General features: G+C 45.7%; 1 protein-coding gene across 1 annotated transcript in view; it reads right to left on the bottom strand.

Moving 5' to 3' along the window:
- The window catches only part of ccdc92ba (coiled-coil domain containing 92Ba), a 67,819-nt gene that overhangs the window by 26,025 nt on the left and 19,110 nt on the right, over window positions 1–22,684 (bottom strand). The window contains exon 2 of the mRNA XM_070858061.1: window positions 11,803–11,850. Within this exon, the coding sequence (XP_070714162.1) occupies window positions 11,803–11,850 (48 nt within the window). The remainder of the gene's footprint in view (window positions 1–11,802; window positions 11,851–22,684) is intronic.

Raw genomic sequence — 22,684 nt, forward strand, 5'->3', positions numbered from 1 at the left:
GACTATGTCCCCTGGTTCTGGACTTCCCCAACATCGGGAACATTCTTCCCGCATCTAACCTGTCCCGTCCCATCAGAATCTTATACGTTTCTATGAGACCCCTCTCATCCTTCTAAACTCCAGTGATTAAAGGCCCAGTTGATCCAGTCTCTCCTCATATGACAGTCCAGCCATCCCTGGAATCAGTTTGGTGAACCTTTGCTGCATTCCCTCAATAGCAAGAATGTCCTTCCTCAGATTAGGAGACCAAAACTGTACACAATATTCCTGTTGAGGCCTCACTAAGGCCCTGTACAACTGCAGTAAGACCTCCCTGCTCCTATACTCAAATCCCCTAGCTATGAAGGCCAACATACCATTTGCCTTCTTCACCGCCTGCTGTACCTGCATGCCCACTTTCAGTGACTGATGAACCATGACACCCAGGTCTCGTTGCACCTCCCCTTTTCCTAATCTGCCGCCATGCAGATAATATTCTGCCTTCCTGTTTTTGCCCCCAAAGTGGATAACCTCACATTTATCCACATTATACTGCATCGGCCATGCATTTGCCCACTCACCTAACCTGTCCAAGTTACCCTGCAGCCTCTTAGCATCCTCCTCACAGCTCTCACCGCCACCCAGTTTAGTGTCATCCGCAAACTTGGAGATATTACACTCAATTCCTTCATCTAAATCGTTAATGTATATTGTAAAGAGTTGGGGTCCCAGCACTGAGCCCTGCGGCACTCCATTAGTCACTGTCTGCCATTCTGAAAAGGACTTGTTTATCCCGACTCTCTGCTTCCCGTCTGCCAACTAGTTCTCTATCCATGTCAGTACATTACCCCCAATACATTGCGCTTTGATTTTGCACACCAATCTCTTGTGCGGGACCTTGTCAAAAGCCTTTTGAAAGTCCAAATACACCCCATCCACTGGTTCTCCCTTGTCCACTCTGCTAGTTACATCCTCAAAAAATTCCAGAAGATTCATCAAGCATGATTTCCCTTTCATAAATCTGTGCTGACTTGGTCCTATCCTGTCACTGCTTTCCAAATGCGCTGCTATTTCATCCTTAATGATTGATTCCAACATTTTCCCCACTACTGATGTCAGGCTAATCGGTCTATAATTACCCATTTTCTCTCTCCCTCCTTTTTTAAAAAGTGGTGTTACATTAGCTACCCTCCAGTCCATAGGAACTGATCCAGAGTCAATAGACTGTTGGAAAATGATCACCAATGCATCCACTATTTCTAGGGCTACTTCCTTAAGTACTCTGGGATGCAGACTATCAGGCCCTGGGGATTTATCGGCCTTCAATCCCAGCAATTTCCCTAACACAATTTCCTGTCGAATAAGGATATCCTTCAGTACCTCCTTCTCACTAGACCTACTGTCCCCTAGTACAATTGGAAGGTTATTTGTGTCTTCCTTTGTGAAGACAGAACCAAAGTATTTGTTCAATTGGTCTGCCATTTCTTTATTCCCCATTATAAATTCACCTGAATCCGACTGCAAGGGATTATTAACACAGGTTTAACAATCACACTACACATTACCAGTTCATCCACCAGGCTCACAACTGCATACCTCATCGTGGATGACCTAGACCTAACTGACTGGGATTTTATTGAGTCTTGCGAAGCCACTCAGTGCAACAGCTCTACAAACCCGTGAGCATACTCACAGGTGCATACATTTCAGGACCTTTCTGTGAATATAATATATATGAAAAGAAGTTTAGTTACCTATTCTGGTCCTAGATAGTTACTGATACAGGATTGTTTTCTTTTAAAGGTTACACTTTCTGGTAACAAGACTGTTGCAATATGGAAATTCGATTATCTTTGAAACCATTTGTTAAAATACTCTGAGCTCTGCAGATGACTTAAGGAGTTTAACCAGTGTCTGAGTTGGCCAGAAAGTCTCTGGTTCCAGCCCTGATCTATATTGTGTTGGTTAATCACTGCTTGGACAGCGATTTACATGCTATAATTGGCCTCAGCATCGCTGAGTTTCAGGAAATCAGCTCGGGTCGTGTCACTCTTGCTTATTAACTTTTCCCTGAGGAGAAGCATCCGACTTCTGGGTTTGAGGTCACGAGTTGTCCTGCTGGGAATCCTGAGTGGGGATCCGCACTGTACTACTCATGATGGCTCATTCGAGCTCCAACAGGATAGCTTCACAATCCTCAAACACAGCAGCCCCCTAATATACTGCCGTCCGTATCCTCTATCTGATCACCCCATCCCATTTCCACCCCATTCTGTTTCTCTCACCTCGCCCCCCCCCCCCATATCCCACTCCCCCTCCCCCATATCCCATTCTCCCTCACCCCCACCCCCCATATCAAATTAGTGCCCCCCGGAGGTGCTAATAGGAGGTGCAAAACAGGACAATTTTGGTCCTTAGATGTCTTCAACAGCAGACTGGTACCAATTCCGTTCTAATGAAAACTGCTCTGTTTGAAGGTTATTGTGACCCCAGGGAAATACTTTTAGAAACATAGAAAATAGGTGCAGGAGCAGGCTATTCGGCCCTTCGAGTCTGCACCACCATTCAATATGATAATCGCTGATCATGCAACTTCAGTACCCCACTCCTGCCTTCTCTCCATACCCCCTGATCCCTTTAGCCGTAAGGGCCACATCGAACTCTCTTTTGAATATATCCAACGAACTGGGCTCAACAACTTTCTGTGGTAGAGAATTCCATAGGTTCACAATTCTCTGGGTGAAAAAGATTCTCCTCATCTCGGTCCTGTATGGCTTACCCCTTATCCTTAGACTGTGACCCCTGGTTCTGGACTTCCCCAACATCGGGAACATTCTTCCTGCATATAACCTGTCCAATCCCATCAGAATTTTATATTCTTCCATGAGATCCCCTCTCATTCTTCTAAATTCCAGTGAATTTAAGCCTAGTCCATCAAGTCTTCCTTCATATGTCAGTCCTGCCATCCCGGGAATAAGTCTGGTGAACCTTTGCTGCACTTCCTCAATAGCAAGCATGTTCTTCCTCAGATTAGGAGACCAAAACTGCACACAATACTCAAGGTGTGGTCTCACCAAGGCCCTGTACAACTGCAGCAAGACCTCCCTGCTCCTATACTCAAATCCTATCGCTATGAAGGCCAACATACCATTTGCTTTCTTAACTGCCTACTGTATGTGCATTCCTACTTTCAATGACTGATGTACCATGACATCCAGGTCTCGTTGCACCTCGCCATTTCCTAATCTGCCGCCATTCAGATAATATTCTGCCTTCCTGTTTTTTGCCACCAAAGTGGATAACCTCACATTTATCCACATTATACTGCATCTGCCAAGCATTTGCCCACTCACCTAACCTGTCCAAGTCACCCTGCAGCCTCTTAGCGTCCTCCTCACAGCTCACACCCAGCTTATATGGAGAGTATCAAATTAAAAACCAATGCGTATCAGGTGGCCAAGGTTAGTGGGAAACTAGAAGATTGGGAAAATTTTAAACGACAGCAAAGAATGACTAAAAAGCAATAAAGAAAGGAAAGATAGATTACGAAAGTAAACTTGCGCAAAACATAAAAACAGATAGTAAAAGCTTTTACAGATATATAAAACGGAAAAGAGTGACTAAAGTAAATGTTGGTCCTTTAGAAGATGAGAAGGGGGATTTAGTAATGGGAAATGTGGAAATGGCTGAGACCTTAAACAATTATTTTGCTTCGGTCTTCACAGTGGAAGACACAAAAACCATGCCAAAAATTGCTGGTCACGGGAATGTGGGAAGGGAGGACCTTGAGATAATCACTATCACTAGGGGGGTAGTGCTGGACAGGCTAATGGGACTCAAGGTAGACAAGTCCCCTGGTCCTGATGAAATGCATCCCAGGGTATTAAAAGAGATGGCGGAAGTTATAGCAGATGCATTCATTATAATCTACCAAAATTCTCTGGACTCTGGGGATGTACCAGTGGATTGGAAAGCAGCTAATGTAACGCCTCTTTAAAAAAAGGGGACAGACAAAAGGCAGGTAACTATAGGCCGGTTAGTTTAACATCTGTAGTGGGGAAAATGCTTGAAGCTATCATTAAGGAAGAAATAGCGGGACATCTAGATAGGAATAGTGCAATCAAGCAGACGCAACATGGATTCATGAAGGGGAAATCATGTTTAACTAATTTAATGGAATTCTTTGAGGATATAACGAGCATGGTCGATAGAGGTGTACCGATGGATGTGGTGTATTTAGATTTCCAAAAGGCATTCGATAAGGTGCCACACAAAAGGTTACTGCAGAAGATAAAGGTACGCGGAGTCAGCGGAAATGTATTAGCATGGATAGAGAATTGGCTGGCTAACAGAAAGCAGAGAGTCGGGATAAATGGGTTATTTCAGGTTGGAAATCGGTGGTTAGTGGTGTGCCACAGGGATCGGTGCTGGGACCACAACTGTTTACAATATACATAGATGACCTGGAAGAGGGGACAGAGTGTAGTGTAACAAAATTTACAGATGACACAAAGATTAGTGGGGAAGCAGGTTGTGTAGAGGACACAGAGAGGCTGCAAAGAGATTTAGATAGGTTAAACAAATGGGCTAAGGTTTGGCAGATGGAATACAATGTCGGAAAATGTGAGGTGATCCACCTTGGGGAAAAAAAAAAACAGTAAAAGGGAATATTATTTGAATGGGGAGAAATTACAATATGCTGCGTTGCAGAGGGACCTGGGAGTCCTTGTGCATGAATCCCAAAAAGTTAGTTTGCAGGTACAGCAGGTAATCAGGAAGGCGAATGGAATGTTGGCCTTCATTGCGAGAGGGATGGAGTACAAAAGCAGGGAGGTCCTGCTGCAACTGTACAGGGTATTGGTGAGGCCGCACCTGGAGTACTGCGTGCAGTTTTGGTCACCTTATTTAAGGAAGAATATACTAGCCTTGGAGGGGGTACAGTGACGATTCACTAGGCTGATTCCGGAGATGAGGGGGTTACCTTATGATGATAGATTGAGTAGACTGGGTCTTTACTCGTTGGAGTTCAGAAGGATGAGGGGTGATCTTATAGAAACATTTAAAATAATGAAAGGGATAGACAAGATAGAGGCAGAGAGGTTGTTTCCACGAGTCGGGGAGACTAGTACTAGGGGGCACAGCCTCAAAATACGGGGGAGACAATTTAAAACCGAGTTGAGAAGGAATTTCTTCTCCCAGAGGGTTGTGAATCTGTGGAATTCTCTGCCCAGGGAAGCAGTTGAGGCTAGCTCATTGAATGTATTCAAATCACAGATAGATAGATTTATAACCAATAAGGGAATTAAGGGTTATGGGGAGCGGGCGGGTAAGTGGAGCTGAGTCCACGGCCAGATCAGCCATGATCTTTTTAAATGGCGGAGCAGGCTCGAGGGGCTAGATGGCCTACTCCTGTTCCTAATTCTTATGTTCTTATGTTCAGTGTCATCTGCAAACTTGGAAATATAACACTCAATTCCTTCATCTAAATTATTGATGTATACTGTAAATAGCTGGGGTCCCAGCACTGAACCCTGCGGCACCCCACTAGTCACTGCCTGCTATTCTGAAAAGCACCCATTTATCCCGACTCTCTGCTTCCTGTCTGCCAATCAGTTCTCTATCCATGTCAATACATTACCCCCAATACCATGTGCTTTTAATTTTGCACACTAATCTCTTGTGTGGGACCTTGTCAAAAGCCTTTTGAAAGAAAAAAAATACACCACATCCACTGGTTCTCCCTTGTCCACTCTATTAGGTACATCCTTAAAAATTTTTAGAAGATTTTTCAAGCATGATTTGTCTTTCAGAAATCCATGCTGACTTGGACTGATCCTGTCACTGCTTTCCAAATGCACTGCTATTTGAGCTTTAAAAATTGATTCCAACATTTTCCCCCACTACCGATGTCAGGCTAACCGGTCTATAATTCCCCGTTTTCACTCTCTCTCCTTTTTTAAAAAGTAGTGTTACATTAGCTACCCGCCAGTCCATTGGAACTGATCCAGAGTTGATAGACTATTGGAAAATGATCACCAATGCATCCACTATTTCTAGGGCCACTTCCTTAAGTTCTCTGGGATGCAGACTATCAGGCCCTGGGGATTTATCAGCCTTCAATCCCATCAATTTCCGAACACAATTTCCTGACTAATAAGGATTTCCTTCAGTTCCTCCTTCTCGCTAGACCCTCGGTCCCCTATTATTTCGGGAAGGTTATTTGTGTCTTCCTGCGTGAAGACAGAACCAAAGTATTTGTTCAATTGATCTGACATTTCTTTGTTCACCATTATAAATTCACCTGAATCTAACTGCAAGGAACGTACGTTTGTCTTCAAATCTTTTTCTCTTTACATATCTGTAGAAGGTTTTGCAGTCAGTTTTTATGTTCCCAGCAAGCTTCCTCTCATACTCTATTTCCCCCCTCCTAATTAAACTCTTTGTCCTCCTCTGCTGAATTCTAAATTTCTCCCAGTCCTCAGGTTTTCTGTTTTTTCCGACCTATTTATATGCCTCTTCCTTGGATTTAACATTATCCCTAATTTCCCTTGTTAGCCACGGTTAAGCCACCTTCCCTGTTTTATTTTTACTCCAGACAGGGATGTACAATTGTTGAAGTTCATCCATGTGATTTTTAGATGTCTGCCATTGCCTATCCACCGTCAACCCTTTAAGTATCATTCGCCACTCTATTCTAGCCAATTCACGTCTCATACCTCTGAAGTTACCTTTCCTTAAGTTCAGGACCCTAGTCTCTGAATTAACTGTGTCACTCTCCATCTTAATAAAGATTTCTACCATATTATGGTCACTCTTCCCCAAGGGGCCTCACACAACAAGATTGCTAATTAGCCCTTTCTCATTACACATCACCCAGTCTAGGATTGCCATCCCTCTAATTGGTTCCTCGACATATTGGTCCAGAAAACCATCCCTAAAACACTCCAGGAAATGCTCCTCCACCATATTGCTACCAGTTTGGTTAGCCCAATCTATATGTAGATTATAGTCGCCCATGATAACTGCTGTATCCTTATTGCATGCATCCCTAATTTCTTGTTTGATGCTGTCCCCAACCTCACTACTACTGTTTGCTGGTCTGTGCACAACTCCCACTAGCGTTTTCCGCCCTTTGGTATTCCGCAGCTCTACCCATACAGATTCCACATCATCTAAGCTAATGTCCTTCCTTACTATTGCATTAATTTCCTCTTGAACCAGCAACGCTACCCCACCTCCTTTTCCTTTCTGTCTATCCTTCCTAAATTCTGAATATCCCTGGATGTTGAGTTCCCAGCCTTGGTCATGTCTCGTGATGCCAATTATATCATATTCGTTAATAGCTGCCTGCGCAATTAATTTGTCCACCTTATTACGAATACTCCTCGCATTGAGGCACAGAGCATTCAGGCTTGTCTTTTTAACACACTTTGTCCCTTTAGATTTTGCTGTAATGTGGCCCTTTTTGATTGGGTGACTGATAGAAGTCTTTAAGTTTATGAAAGGGTTCGATAGGGTAGATGTAGAGAAGAAGTTTCCACTTACGGGGCAGACCAGATCAAGGGCCCTGCCCCACAGCGCTGCTTCTACAGCATATCCGGGGCTGAATGTTCCCCAATGGGGCACTGGGGAAATGCACAGACAGGAAGGGCCCAGGGTGAGTCTCAGTCTGGGCTGCAGTGTTCCTGGGGGTCTTTCCCAGTGAGGAGTCAGACTCTAAGATTAGAAGAATGAGAGGGGATCTCATAGAAACAGATAAAATTCTGATGGGATTGGACAGGTTAGAGGCAGGAAGAATGTTCCCGTTGCTGGAGAGTTCCAGAACCAGGGTCATAGTCTAAGAATAAGGGGTAAGCCATTTAGGACCGAGATAGGGAGAAACTTCTTCACTCAGTGGTTAACCTATGGAATTTTCTACTGCAGAAAGTTGTTGAGGTCAGTTCATTCGATTTATTCAAAAGGGAGTTAGATATGGTCCTTACGGCCAAAGGCATTCAGGGGTATGGAAAAAAAAAAGCAGGAAAGGAGTACTGAGGTTGAATCATCAGCCATGATCTTATTGAATGGTGGTGCAGGCTCGAAGGACTGAATGGCCTGCTCCAGCACCTAATTTCTATGTTTCTATGTAAATCCAATAGGGAATTTAGGAGAAACTCCTTTAGCCAGAGAGTGGTTAGAATGTGGAACTTGCTACCACATGTAGTTGAGGCAAATAACAGAGATGCATTTAAGGGGAAGCTTTTGAGCATGAGGAAGAAAGGAATAGAAGTATATGTTGATGCGATTCGATGAAAGAGGATGGGAGGAGGATCGTGTGGAATATAACCACCGGCATGGGCCATTTGGGCCGGATAGCCTGTTTCTGCATTGTAAATACTTTGTAATAGTTGGTAATAGTAGAGCCTTTGTACAGGTTAAACCTCCTGTATCCGGAACCCTCGGGACCTGGCCTGTTCTGGATAAGGGATTTTTCCGGACGAGGGGTGGTCATGTTAAATTGGATGGTACGGATACTGAGCAAGGGGATAACAGGGCTGGCTGGCTTGCTTGGGACTGGGAGTGCAGCAGAGAGATTATGGGGTGGTGGGGGGGCGCGGTGCATTGCGGGGGCAGGCCAGCGATTGCAGGAGTCGGCAGCGAGGAAGGACTTCAATTTGTTCATGTCGGAGTTCTGCGCACGCGCCACCTGGTGGCCGGAAATGGTTCTGGACGAGGGGTGGTTCCGGATAAGGGAGTTCTAGATAAGGGAGGTTCAACCTGTACCAAATTTGCTCCACTGCCGGTGTAAATTTGGTGTGATATCTTATGTAGCATCATTTCAAAAGCGAAGCTGATAGAATCAATAATGCACAGTACTTTCCTTCTCTGGTTACAATCTTCTGTAACCCAAGGTATCAAACTCACAGCAGTGGAGATGATTTCCTGGATCTTACAGGGTTGTTCTGACAGACAAACCCTTTGAGAGCACTAAGGATGTAGAATCTAAACTGGAGTAAAATGTTTACTCCATTCCAAGTGTACAAGACTTGTACAAGCGGGAAAATGAAAATGTGCAAGATAACCCAATTAACAAAGATGCCTATTGGTAAATATCAATCGACAGTGATGGATGCTGAGTAACCTTCCCCCTTTGGGCAATTTTACAAAGAAAACCTTTCTTTTCATGTATTGTGAAGAAAAGGCAGGTATTTAGTAGAAGCTCTTTATAATTTTCTCTGTGGTATACAGGGTGTTATAAAGAGGTTATGTATGTCGAATTTTTTATCTCTCAATACTCCCGTGAAGCACCTTGGGATGGTTCACAATGTTTAAGACGCTTTATAAATATAAGTTGTTTGTATTCATGCAGAAGTCATTTGCAAAGCATAATACATCAGACAAGGTCACTGGCTTTCAGTTTTCACAGAAAAACAGATAAGACACACACCTGTTAAAATTCCTTCTAATAAAGAAAACGGTACTTCATTTATTCAGCCACCATTGGTCCTGATTGTAGGGAAAGGCCGCCCCATTGAGGGAAAATGGACAGAATAATTGGTTGTGATCCCCCAGGACACTGGTACAAATTCTGGAATCCCACATGACGATAAATGCAAGTTGACGCTTTGTCACCATAACTTGGGTGCTCTTATCATTGGTTATCCAAGGTTGTTACTGTACCTCACAACGTGCTTTATTTCCAAAAGGGTTAACTAGAAATACATCCGACCCTCTGGATTTGAGCCTGTGGGAGTGGTTTAAAATTTACATGGAAAACGATTACAGATAAACTATCTGAGGGAACTGGGTTGATTTTCCCTAGTCTAATTCTGTAGCCACCAGTTAATTGCTAATTAACACAATGGTGCTATTGACTACCGCAATGGACAAATCTTACCGAATTGGTCATTTTCTGAATACTGCATACAGTCAGAAGCTAGCTGTGCAGAAGAAAGCCAGCTTAGTGAAGCCATTGCCTTTTGCCAGAACTGCATTTGTGAGTGCCTACTGACAGCTGTCTGCAATGCAATAAAAATTCAATGGCCGATGGCACATCTGTGACCAGCTTGTGTGACTAACCCTCCGCTGACTTGTGTGCCAAGTCTCTCGATGCAGCCTATGCTGCTAACTCCTGGTTTTGCCCTTCCTGTATTATTGGTCCACAGCCTCCTGCTTTACCTGCCTCCAGACTTGTTTGGACGATAGGGATTTAATGAGGTGTGGATGTAACTCTCTCGCTGCGGCTGAGCACCTCGAGTCTCGTCACCGACAACATGCAGAAATCAAGCGCAGGCTGCGGAAAGAGTGTGCGGCAAACCAGTCCCACCCACCCCTTCCCTCAACGACTATCTGTCTCACCTTTGACAGAGACTGTGGTTCTCGTATTGGATTGTTTAGCCACCTAAGAACTCATGTTAAGAGTGGAAGCAAGTCTTCCTCGATTCCGAGGGACTGCCTATGATGATGGATATATCTAAATGAGTGAATCCCAGAAAAGGGACTATTTGCCAATATCAATTATAGAACGAAAGACTTGCATTTCTATAGCGCCTTTCACGACCACCGGACATCTCAAAGCGCTTTACAGCCAATGAAGTACTTTTTGAAGTGTAGCCACTGTTGTAATGTGGGAAACATGGCAGCCAATTTGCGAACAACAAGCTCCCACAAACAGCAATGTGATAATGACCAGATAATCTGTTTATACCCAAGGTATAAGACATGAACAGTTTTGATCGAGTAAGTGAGGCGAAACTGTTTCTTGTGGCAGGAGGGTCAGTAACCAGTGGACACGGATTTAAAATGATTGTCAAAAGAACCAGATGCGACACAAGGAAACTTTTTTTAATGCAGCGAATTATGATCTGGGATGCACTGCCTGAAAGGGTGAGGGAAACTGATTCAATGTTAACTGATCCAAAAGAGAATTGGATGAATACTCGAAGGGGAAAAATTATACAGGACTATGGGGAAAGGGCAGGGGAGTGGGACTAATTGGACAGCTCGACCAAACAGCCAGCAAAGACATGATGGGCCGAATGGCCGCCTTCTGTGCTGTATCATTCTATGATTCTGTGATCAGTGACAGAGTAAATTCATCCATCAGAGGAAGTAACTGACCCAAAGGACACTACTACCGCTGCAGTTTGTATTACAATTAACACTAGCACCATTTTTACAGTCGTGTGAGAGAAGAGTAGTTACATCGTTCTTGGATCAGGGAATCTGTTAAAGTTAGAAGATAGCTGACTATCCCGTCATCACAAAGACAAAGGTGGTTCCGCAGCCCTTCAGAGCGCTCGTTAACCGTCAGTTTTAATGTTTAGAAAGACCACTGAGGCATATTTGCTGTTGCACTGCGGCACGGGTGGAGTGCAGCCACCCAGGGAGCTACGCATTGTGAAGAAAGCCCCAAATTGACAGGGTTATACTGAATGCAGAAAAACTAGCGCAAGGCATGCAGATCTGCTGTGCAATAAGTCCGCTATGCTTTCAGTTTAGCGAGCCAGTGGCCGCCATCAGGGGTTGGAGGTACCGTAAGGCAGTATCTATTTCCCATTGTGAGTCAAACATGTTGCTGGTACAAGCGATTTTCATTCCTAGCGATACTGAGTTAATGCCCTGAGTATTGCTGATGTAGAGGGGGAGGATGTGTGCAGATGATAACTTGTTGTTGAGAGGCTCTCATTACTGGTGCAGTCATTTACCTGGGGTCTTGATTATTTCTTTAGGCTGACGATTCAGCTCTCACTTCTAACTTTATGATGCAAAGCCACACAAGGAAACGCCCCCCAAAAGTATTTGACATAATGACTGTAGGTTACCAGGACGTGCGTCTCTTACCTGATTGGCCATTTTTTGACGACTTCAATGTTAGTTCGTACGTCAACTCTGTAAAAGACAGCCAACAGCACAAATCAGTAGGTAGAAGGTTTAACCCTCAGAGCCACTAGTGTGTGCAGGGCTGCGGGGGGGTGGAAGAGGCGAGGCACGGCATTGCCACATATCTCTTTCATTGAGTCAGGTGTCTGACATATCTAACTGGACAGCAAGAGGGTAGCGTTACGAGTCTGCACGCCCAGCGGGGCGTTTTGCCTGCTGAAAGCTCATATCGCATGTCCGGACAGTGGGTACGATTTACTGAGAACGGCTGTGAAATCCGTGGGCATTTTACGTCTGAATTTCTGATCTATGCTTTCAACATTCAAGGCTTCACGCTTGGGAACATAGGAACAGGAGGGGGCATTTTCGCCCCTCGAGCCTGTTCCGCCATTCAATGAGATCATGGCTGATCTGCAGCATGGACTCGTAAAATTAACCCCTCCCAAACAATGTTTGCTTTATTAATAAAAATAATAGTCGCTTCTTTTATCCCATTCTGTTTGTGTTGTAAGATTTGGCGGGATCAATCAGTAACTTCAACAACATCATTTTACAATGCGTTTTCATCAGCAGCAGTAATGTAATTTTAAGAACTCTGGGCAACAAACATTTGCATCGACAGAGTGCCTTCAGTGTGCGAAGGCCCTTCAGAGGTGGAATGGATGGTGAGCTGTAGAAGGAGCCGAGTTGGAATAGATGGCGAGCTGAGTTAGGAGACGTGACTGAAAGCATAGTGAAAGAGAGAGGTTTTGAGGAGGCCCTTGTGGGCGGGGAGAGAGGTAGCAAGGCCGAAGGGTTTGGGGAAAGAATGCCGGAGACATGATCCCATCCCCTGCACGGACACAAACCTACCCAGCCACCTGGATTTGACAAACATGCGAGCAATGATGGACAGGAAAAGACCTGGTCCATCCAGCCTGACCCACACAAATGTAATTTCTTGTGCATCACGGTACGTTTGGAATCGGCAAAAAGTGGAAGCCCGAGAGAGTGTACAGTCACGGCCTCACTCCTAACGAGTGCAAAATACAGGCTAGTAGATCATTTTATATTTAGTAGTTGTCATTCCCTTAGATGCAGTTCTGAAAGTCCAGGTTCTGAGGCCATGGATTACTGTGCTCATGACCCATGACCTTCTCCCACAACTCCATTAATACTTCCAACTCGCAATGAACGCTCCACATTGCTTTCAGTGGAGCCTTAAAAATGAATACCTTAACTACCATATTCTAAACACAGGACTATATCGCATGCACCCTGGACAACACTAAGCTAGATTTTGCTTTGTGGTATTGGCTTCATTCTATTGTTCAATCAGTAAAATCTGATCTAACTCATCGTGTATCATGCTCTCCCAATGGAGTTTAGCCAATGGAGGTTAAACATTCACTCCCTCCATCACCCACGCACCTTGGCTGCAGTGTGAACCATCTACAAGATGCACTGCGGCAACACGCCAAGGATTCTTCGACAGCACCTCCCAAACCCACGACCTCTACCACCTAGAAGGACAAGGGCAGCAGGCGCATGAGAACACCACCACCTCCACGTTCCCCTCCAAGTCACACACCATCCTGACCGAAAGATATCGCCATTCCTTCATCAAAATCATGCAACTCCCTTCCTAACAGCACTGTGGGAGTACCTTCACCACACGGACTGCAGCGGTTCACGAAGGCAGCTCACCACACCTTCTCTGGGGCAATTAGGGATGGGCAATAAATGCCGGCCTTGCCAGCAACACCCACATCCCAGGAACAAATATTTTTTAAAAAATAGAGCTGAGCCATACAGACCAAAAAGGCCTTGGGTTCAACTTGGTATGTGCTAAGTTAACTGATCTTGGTAGGGGAGCTTCTATTGACCCTCAACGCTACTGTGTTATTTTGTAACCTTCAATCCACTTCCTACCCCTGCCGATGGTTGAATCCAGTGACTGAATAGCCAGCTGACACTCACTGTCAGGCCTCACACAGGAATAATGCCCACACTGGAAGTACAGGAGGATGAAGGCTGCCCACAGAACTGTACCCCATCAAAGAGTCAGCGTCTTGGAGAGGGGAGAAAACTGCTCCTAACTTCACCATACTCGAAGTTGCACTGGTTCAAACTTCACTTCTCTCCCCTGCCAGCCAAATGTTGCTCTGACCTTCTACCTTGTGTTGCTCTTGGCTGTTGCTGTATGCAGTGGGTGAGAATTCCCGATCTCCGATTGCTAACCACAATGTGCAGTCTGTTCAAACAGCGGCTGTCTCTGCAAATAAAGGCTTATAAGCAACCGAAGGTTAGGCTCCAGTATTCCATCCTTCACCACCTGGCTATCTGACTTTTACACTTGTCGCACTGTGATTACACCCTCCTGCCAGTGGAGGCGCTGCAGCACAGTATCGCCTCAGGCAAGGATAGCCCAATTATAACATGATGCGTTTCCATATATTTTTATGATAATACATCGGAATTTTTAATTGAAACGCAAGGACTGAATATATGACTTTAAACTGGCAACTGAATTATACTGTAGCTGGATAGTTTGATCCAAATATCTTCCACCCTCTAATCCCAGTTCAACTGAAGACTGCACTTTCTTTAGACTTCCAATGAGCAATGCCACAGGAAATAGAAACATATAAACATAGAAAATAGGTGCAGGAGCAGGCCATTCGGCCCTTCGAGCCTGCACCGCCATTCAATGAGTTCATGGCTGAACATGCAACTTCAGTACCCCATTCCTGCTTTCTCGCCATACCCCTTGATCTCCCTCAGTGAGTTGTTCCAAACATTTTTATCATCAATAATATTGATCATTTTAATACTGTGTAAAAGTCCTTAATCTTTGTCCTGCAAATGTAACCTTCTCTGTCTGTGTAGTTATGTTTGTTATCTTGATGTACTCCAACTACTGATTTTAGTTTTTGGAGGGTAATTACCACACACTTGTTCCAATAGCACGACAGTACTGTAACTTGCATATTAATATATATGTTTTTTATATATAATTAATATAAAGAAACTTGTATTTGTATGATTCACAAATCAATAAAAATAGTGACGCAGGTTAACCAGGCTGTTAAAAAAAAAAGCAAATAAAGATTCATTTCTAGAGGAATAGAATTGAAAAGCAGAGAAGATATGTTAAACTTGTATAGAGCCTTGGTTAGACCACACTTGCTGTGCACAGCTCTGGTCTCCATATTATAAAAATGATAGAAGCACTGGAGAAGGTGCAAAAAAGATGTACAATGATGATACAGGTTGAGCCTCCCTAATCCGGTACCCTCGGGATCTGGCCTGTGCCTAATAAGGGATTTTGCCAGATAAAGGGAGATCAGCCTGGGAAGGGGGGAGGGAGATGGTCGGTGCCACAGGCGGGTCGGTCTGGTGTCGGCAGGCCGCGAAGTGTTGGTGTGGCCCCAGCGGGCCAAGTGTCGGCACGGCCCCAAAGTCGGGGTGGAGGTCGGCTGCGTTCTGTGCATGTGCCCCCGGCCGCCAGAATCATGCCTGGGCGAGGGGTGGTCCCGAATCAGGGAGGTTCAACCTGTACCAGAACTGAGGTTCTACCCACCAGGAAAGTCTAAAAAGGCTGGGGCTCTTTTCTTTCGAAACGAGAAGGCTTAGTGATGACCTGATAGAGGTCTTTAAGATTATGAAAGGGCTCGATAGGGTAGACGTCGGGAAAATGTTTCTGCTTGTGAGAGAATCTAAAACTAAGTGTCATAAATATAAGATAGTCACTAATAAATCCGGTTAGAAATTCAGTAGAAACCTCTTTGCCCAGGAGTGGTTGGAATGTGGATCTTGCTACTACATAGAGTAGTTGATAGAATTTTGGATACTAAAGGACTCGCGGGATATGGAGATAGGGCGGGAAGGTGGAGTTGAGGTAGAAGATCAGCCATGATCTTATTGAATGGCGGAGCAGGTTCGAAGGGCCGAATGGCCTACTCCTCCTATTTCTTGTGTTGAAGTGAATAGCATCGATGCCTTTAAAGGGAAGCTAGATAAGTAAATGAGGGAGAAAGGAATAGAAGGATACGTTGAAAAGGTCAGATGAAGTAGGGGTGTGCGGAGCATAAACACTGGCATGGAACAGATAGCCTGTTTCTGTGCTGTAATTCTGTGCAGCACCTCATGTCTGGCTGTGCTCAATGGTTATGCCAGCAAATGCCAATTACGCATCTTAACATCTGATGAGGTGATTCGCTGATTAATCTATTTTTGCTGGTGTTGGCTGAGGGAGCATTGTTGACCAGGACACTGGGAGAACTCGCTGCTCAGCATCTCTTTTCCTCCCGCCCCCTCCCTGCCATGTTCCCTGAGGTGCAATGGCAAAATCCAAATTCATATTATCTGACAACTTCCCCTCACCCCCCCATCCTCCTTGGTGAGATCAATGGCATTGTACAAATGAGAAATAATAATGTAAGAAAAACAGCGGGTCATAATTCACCAATGTGGGAGAGGTGTACGTCACCCTGTGAATGGCCCCCCCCAGAGGCCAGCAGAGAGCTTTTCTGAATCATGTACTGTTCCCAGTTCCCCGGGAGCTGAGCCAGCGACAAGATTCCCTCAACCCACACAACACCAAGTTTAAAAGTTATTATGCAATCTTTATTGATTCAAGAAGCACACACACACACGACTCCTGTGTGTTCGGTGAAACAGCAGAGTTAAATAGCTACCAAGCCCAGTGCCGCCCGCAACTGCTGTATTATCATTCAACCCTGAGCAATTGCATAGAATCTCTGTGCTCTGCACCGATGACAATAACGCCCACTTTGCTTTCACAGCTAAGGCACCCAGCACCTCTCATCCATCCCTGCACCTATCAAACATTTTATATTAAAAGAAAATCTCGACTGAGGCTCCATCTTCCTGCTTTCACTTATTTTCTTCCCTTCCCCAAGTGGGGCTCTCCTCACGTCACACACCAAGTCTGATGATGTGCCACATCAGAGACTTCTGACCAAAATGAAGGCATGTGGTATTAAAGGCAATGCAGCTACATGGATAAAAGAGACGGCTGGGGGAGTGATAGAAATCAGCAGGGATCAATGAATCCTTTTTGGATTGGTTGGAATGTGGATCGTTGTATGTTTGGAGCTCGTGTGCTGGTTTGGGTCTACTTTTAGGCTTCAATATTGTTCTGAAGTCAAGCTATGTGTGAGTGTGGCCGAGTGTCAAAGCATAATAAATTTTAAACTTCCACATTTAAAGGTGGTGTTGTGTGGGATGAGGGAATCTTGTAAATGGCTCAGCTCTGGGAGAAAGAAGAACCGTACATGATTCATAAAAGCCCCCCACCCCCTTTTCCTCCCTCTGGGTAGGGGCTCGTGTTGGGCCTGTGCTCCAGAATTCAGCAGAACGGTGGCACCTGCAATTCTACTCTTCATTTACACACACGTTGGTCGGGAGTCTTTGGTAAAACTCCATTCAGCTCCACCTGGCAGGTATTTCTGTCTCTGTCCTGTACAGCCTCGGGTACATCGAACCTTGTCATCAACAGAAGAACGCAGCAAACTCTGGCTGATTGATTTGTGTGCTAGCCAGCGATAAGATGCCAATTTGCTAACGAAGGCTGTGGGGAACAAACAACTCGACTGCCGCACTGCTTTATAAAGTGGAAGGCCCAGGGTGATTAAAAAGAGTAAGAGGCGAGAGGAAGTACACTATGCAGTGATCGGGCAACACTGAGCTTGCATTTGTACGTGACTTCCTGCCATGAAGTGGGAGAAAAGGCTGTGCCAGGCCAGCAAGGTGGAGATGAGCAAAATTTGTTTACTCAGCGATTTATGATGAAAGGGTGGAGGAAAAGAAAGACTTGCATTTATATAGCGCCTTTCACGACCACCGGACGTCCCAAAACACTTTACCGCCAATGACGTACTTTTGAGCGTAGTCACTGTTGTAATGTAGGAAACGCAGCAGCCAATTTGCGCACAAGCAAGCTCCCACAAACAGCAATGTGATAACGACCACGTAATCTGTTTTTTTGTTTATGTTGATTGAGGGAAAAATATTGGCCAGGACACCAGGGATAACTCCCCTGCTCCTCTTCAAAATAATGTCATGGGATCTTTTACGCCCATCTGAGAGAGCAGATGGGGCCTCGTCTCATCTGAAAGACAGCACCTCCGACATTGCAACACTGCACTGGAGTGTCAGCCTAGATTTATGTGCTCAAATCCCTGGAGTGGGATTTGAACCCACAACCTTCTGACTCAGAGGCGAGTGTGCTACCCACTGAGCCACAGCTGACACTGACGAAACCAATTCAATACCCTATAGTAACTTTCAAAAGGGAATTGGATTGCGACCTTAAAAAAAAAGCAACATTTTCAGGGCTATGGAGAAAAAGCAGGGTGGTGGGACTAATCGGGAGCTTTTTTCAGAGAGCTGGCACAGGCACGATGGGCTTCCTGCTGTGCCGTAGGTTTCTCTGCTACGGTCACGGTCACATGGCGAGCCCGTTAATCTCACTCGCGCGGACAGAAAATGAGGAAAAATCAGAGAAATAGTAGATTAGTATTTGAATGGGACTAAATGGGTAACTCTCTCGGAGAGGCGGCAGAGACGAGATGGGCCGATGGCCGCCTCCTGTGCTGTAAAATTCTCCTGATTCTAATCCTCCTGTGCTGCTCTTGTCAACCTTCCGAGACTCGAGAGGCCTGGCTACTCTTTCGGTTTAGGCAGTGTTGTATGGTACTGGAGCCGGAAAGGCAAGTCCAGGGGGTGGGGAGAATTAAATATCCTGCAAATACAAAATCTCTCTGAAAATTGAGGTAAGGGGGCTTTTAGTTTTGCATTTATTCGTTCTTGGAATGCCGTTCTTGGCAAGGCCGGCATGTATTGCCCATTCCTAATTGCTCTTGAGAAGAACCCCTTTTGTTTTTGTAGCGGTTTGATGCAACAGAGGAGCAGTTAAGAGTCTATCACATTGCCACCTATAGGCCAGACCGGGTGAGGGCGGCAGATTTCCTTCCCTAAAGGGCAGTGGTGAATCAGATGGATTTTTACGACAGTCTGGTGGTTCATAAGAACATAAGAATTAGGAACAGGAGTAGGCCATCTAGACCCTCGAGCCTGCTCCGCCATTCAACAAGATCGTGGCTGATCAGGCCGTGGACTCAGCTCCACTTACCCGCCCACTCCCCGTAACCCTTAATTCCCTTATTGGTTAAAAATCTATCTATCTGTTTCATGGTCACCATTACGGATACTAGCTTTGTTTATTCCAGGTTTATTTAATTAACGGAATTTAAATTCCTCAGCTGCCGAGGGTGGGATTTGGTCTCGTATCTCCGGATCATTAGTCCAGACCTCTGGGTTACCTCAATATCCAGTAACATAACCACAATGCTACCGTTAGCTATCCCAATATAGATAGTGAAGATTTAATTTAATTTTTTGCTGTGCAATGCAGTGAGATGTATAAGAATTGCAGCAGACAGTGCGTTATTATCTCTCAATGTAGCGGCCTCTGTTGCTCTGGGACCAGCTTACAGAGCCAGGAGCTGTGAAGGGAATCATCGTTTTTGTGCCACGAACATTGCAGTCACATAAATCAGGAGGGGCTGCTAATCAGCAATTTACATTTGCGCAAAACTCCCTGTTCTCCAATTTATTTTCGTGCTTTAAATGATCTTTGAAGATTTTGCAAAAGATAAGCGGTCTTAAGCTGTTGCTTCGTGACTTGTGGGTTGCCGAAAGGATAGGCGGAAAGCAGCGCTGAGCTCCATCAGTGACTGCGCCAACAAATGCTCACATTTATAGCGCTCCAGGGAACCCACACAGCCGGCTTTTTAATATAAAAAAACGCGAGTGCGCCACACTTTGGCCCACGCAGCAGCCAAAAAAAATTAAGAAACATTGGTCCTGACTACACATTTGATACAGCCCACAGTACACACAAAATAAACTAAAGTGAATCAGACTCCGTGCAGGTGATGATATACCTGCATCGTGAGGCGACAGCACACACGTCCGCACGAGCCCCCGGCCTGCGAGCACCATCGCAGCAGGCCGGGGAGCGGACGGAGCAGTGTGGCGGTGTACCACTCCAGGGAGCAGCACGTGCTGGAGCAGGAGAGCAACGGCAGTGAAGAGGGACGTCACCAAGGTCCAGGTCGGTGATTGGAGCGTGGGCAGGTACCGCAGGAGCGGCGAGGTCAGGGGCGAAGGAGCGGCGAGAGATTGTAGAGGGACGCGATCGGGGCCCAGGAGAGGCGTGAGTTCGGGGCCCGGAAGAGGCGAGGGCCCAGGGGCAGCACGGGCCCAGCCCACACTGCGATATGTGTGCGCACTAGGTCCGTGCAGCAGAGCTGGTCTCCAGTCGTCTTGGGTTAATCCTTGCCACTGGGCCAAGACCTAGCTCTGTCGAGCCCGTGTGGTGGCTGGTGTGTAACGGTCACCACATGTTAAAAAAATCCACGCACAGGCATCTTCCACCCTTCAAGATTTAGTTTGGACCTTGAAACACCTGTGAACTTTTTGACGTGGCAGCAAGTCATCCTCGATTCGAGGGACTGCCTATGATGATGATGATGATGATGATGATGATGGGAGGTTGATTTGAAGGGCTGTGAATTAATTGAGTGCGACTTACTTGCTGAAGTGGATCAAAACAGAACTTGTTCTCAAAATGAAACTTTAAATATATCGATTTCAAATGGTTATGAACAGATCTGTCAGGGAGCTACACTGGACCTCGGGGCTGCTGGGCAAGTGAAAGAAAATGAAATCTGTCAGTTCTGATCACTCTCCAGTGAATCCTGCTGGAAAGTGAGCATGTCTGCTCGTTTGATGACTGGATCGGGCTTGATTGTGGTATCCTTGGTGAGACCACACCTGGAGTATTGTGCACAGTTTTAGTCTCCTTGCCTCTGAGGGAGTGCAGCAAAGATTCACTGGACTGATTCCTGGGATGGGGGGGGGGATTGTCCTATGAGGAGAGATTGAGTAGACTAGGGCTATATTCTCTCGAGTTTAGAATAATGAGAGGTGATCTCTTTGAAACATACAAAATTCTTAAAGGGCTCGACAGGGTTGATACAGGGAGGATGTTTGCCCTGATGGGGAGTCTAGAACCAGGGGTTACAGTCTCAGAATAAGGGGTCGGCCATTTAGGACTGAGATGAGGAGTAATTTCTTCACTCAGAGGGTGGTGAATCTTTGGAATTCTCTATCCCAGAGGACTGTGGATGCTCAGTTGTAGAGTATATTCAAGACAGAGATCGTTAGATTTTTGGATCATAATGGAATCGAGGGATAGGCGGGAAGGTGGAGTTGAGGAGGAAGATCAGCTGTGATCTTACTGAATGGCGAAGCAGGCTTGAGGGGCCGAATGGCCTACTCCTGCTCCCAATTCTGATGTTCTTACGTCCTCCAGGACTGAATAGTCTGCCAACATCCGATGGCTAGCGTCGCATTTGGCCAATCACACGAGCGAACACAGGGTGCCTTTTCTCAGAACTAAAATGACATTCCTGGTACCCATCTTGCATTTAAATATCTTCCACCCACTGTCTGTTGTTTGATCTGCCGTTTTTTTTTTCTAACAAGGATTTGTTCTGGGCTAGATGCCCTTTATGTCCAAGTGAAATGAGCTAATCTCCAGTCAAACATGTTGATCTTGGACTCTTTTTCCAAAAAAAAATTTCAAGTGAACCTAATGAGTCACTATTCCCCACATCTTCTCCTACCTTCAGGTTGTTTATTTTTAAGCCAGTAACAGATCCAGCACTGCACCTTCCATGATTGGACCTGCAACGTATTGATGAAGGAAACAGTTCTGCGAGCATTCTAGGAACCCCTCCCCATTTTCACCACGGGCCTCGTTAAAGAACAACAACAACTTGCTTTTGTATGGCGTCTTTAACATAGAAGAGTTTCACAGAGGCGTGATCAGATGACAAGACGTAGACGGAAGAGATACTGGGAGGGATGGCCTCACGATTGGTAAAGGATGTGGGTTATAAGGAGGGTATTATTCACCGTGGAGGGATTTAATGAGGGAAGACCGTAGTGTGCGGCCTAGGCGGCTGAAGGCACAGCCACCGATGGTGGGGCGAAGGAAAGGGGGATATGCAAAGCCCAGAGCCATAGGTTATGGGGTTGGTGGAGTTACAGAGAAAGGGAGGGTGAATTCATGAAGGGATTTAAACATGAGGATGAGAATTTTAAGTATAAAGTATTGGGGAATTGAGAGCTGATGTGGATCAACAAGGACAGGGATGATAGGCGAGAGGGACCTGGTGTGGGATGGGATACAGGAAGCAAGAGTTTTAGACGAGTTGAAGATCCTGGAGCCTGGGAGGCTAGTCCGGAGAGCATTGGAGTACTCGAGTCGGAGGTGACAAAGGCATGGATGAAGGCTGAAGTACAGATGGGCAAAGGCGGATAATGTAATGGAGATGGAGGTAGGTGATCGTTGTGCTGAAGAGCATAAGGCTCCCTGCTTTCCCGTGTTTAACTGGACAAAATTGCGATTGTTTATTCGCTGGCAGAATCCAATGTGGCAGTGGTGGGTCGGGTGAGCAAGACAGGGTGGCGAGGTTAGCACCCTGTGGGCATGTTGGACAGGATGGTCGGCGAGCGAGGAGGATGGGACAGCTTGGGTTGCTGCTTGTGAGCGAGCAGTGATGGGTACCTTTGATGGGCACCTTAGAGAATCCCAAGAGAGGCTCCAACGGCAACGGTGGGCTTATCCAAGTGGGGTGCAAGCTTGGAACGGTGTCAGGAAGAGTAGGAAGGCAGAGCAGAAGTGATGGGTTGGGGTCGGAATTGCGGGATGGCACAGTCCTCGAGGGAAGAACAGAAAGGTGATGTGGCTGGGTGACGGGAAGGG

This window comes from Pristiophorus japonicus, chromosome 16 (genome assembly GCF_044704955.1).
Source record: "Pristiophorus japonicus isolate sPriJap1 chromosome 16, sPriJap1.hap1, whole genome shotgun sequence".
NCBI lineage: Eukaryota > Metazoa > Chordata > Chondrichthyes > Pristiophoridae > Pristiophorus > Pristiophorus japonicus.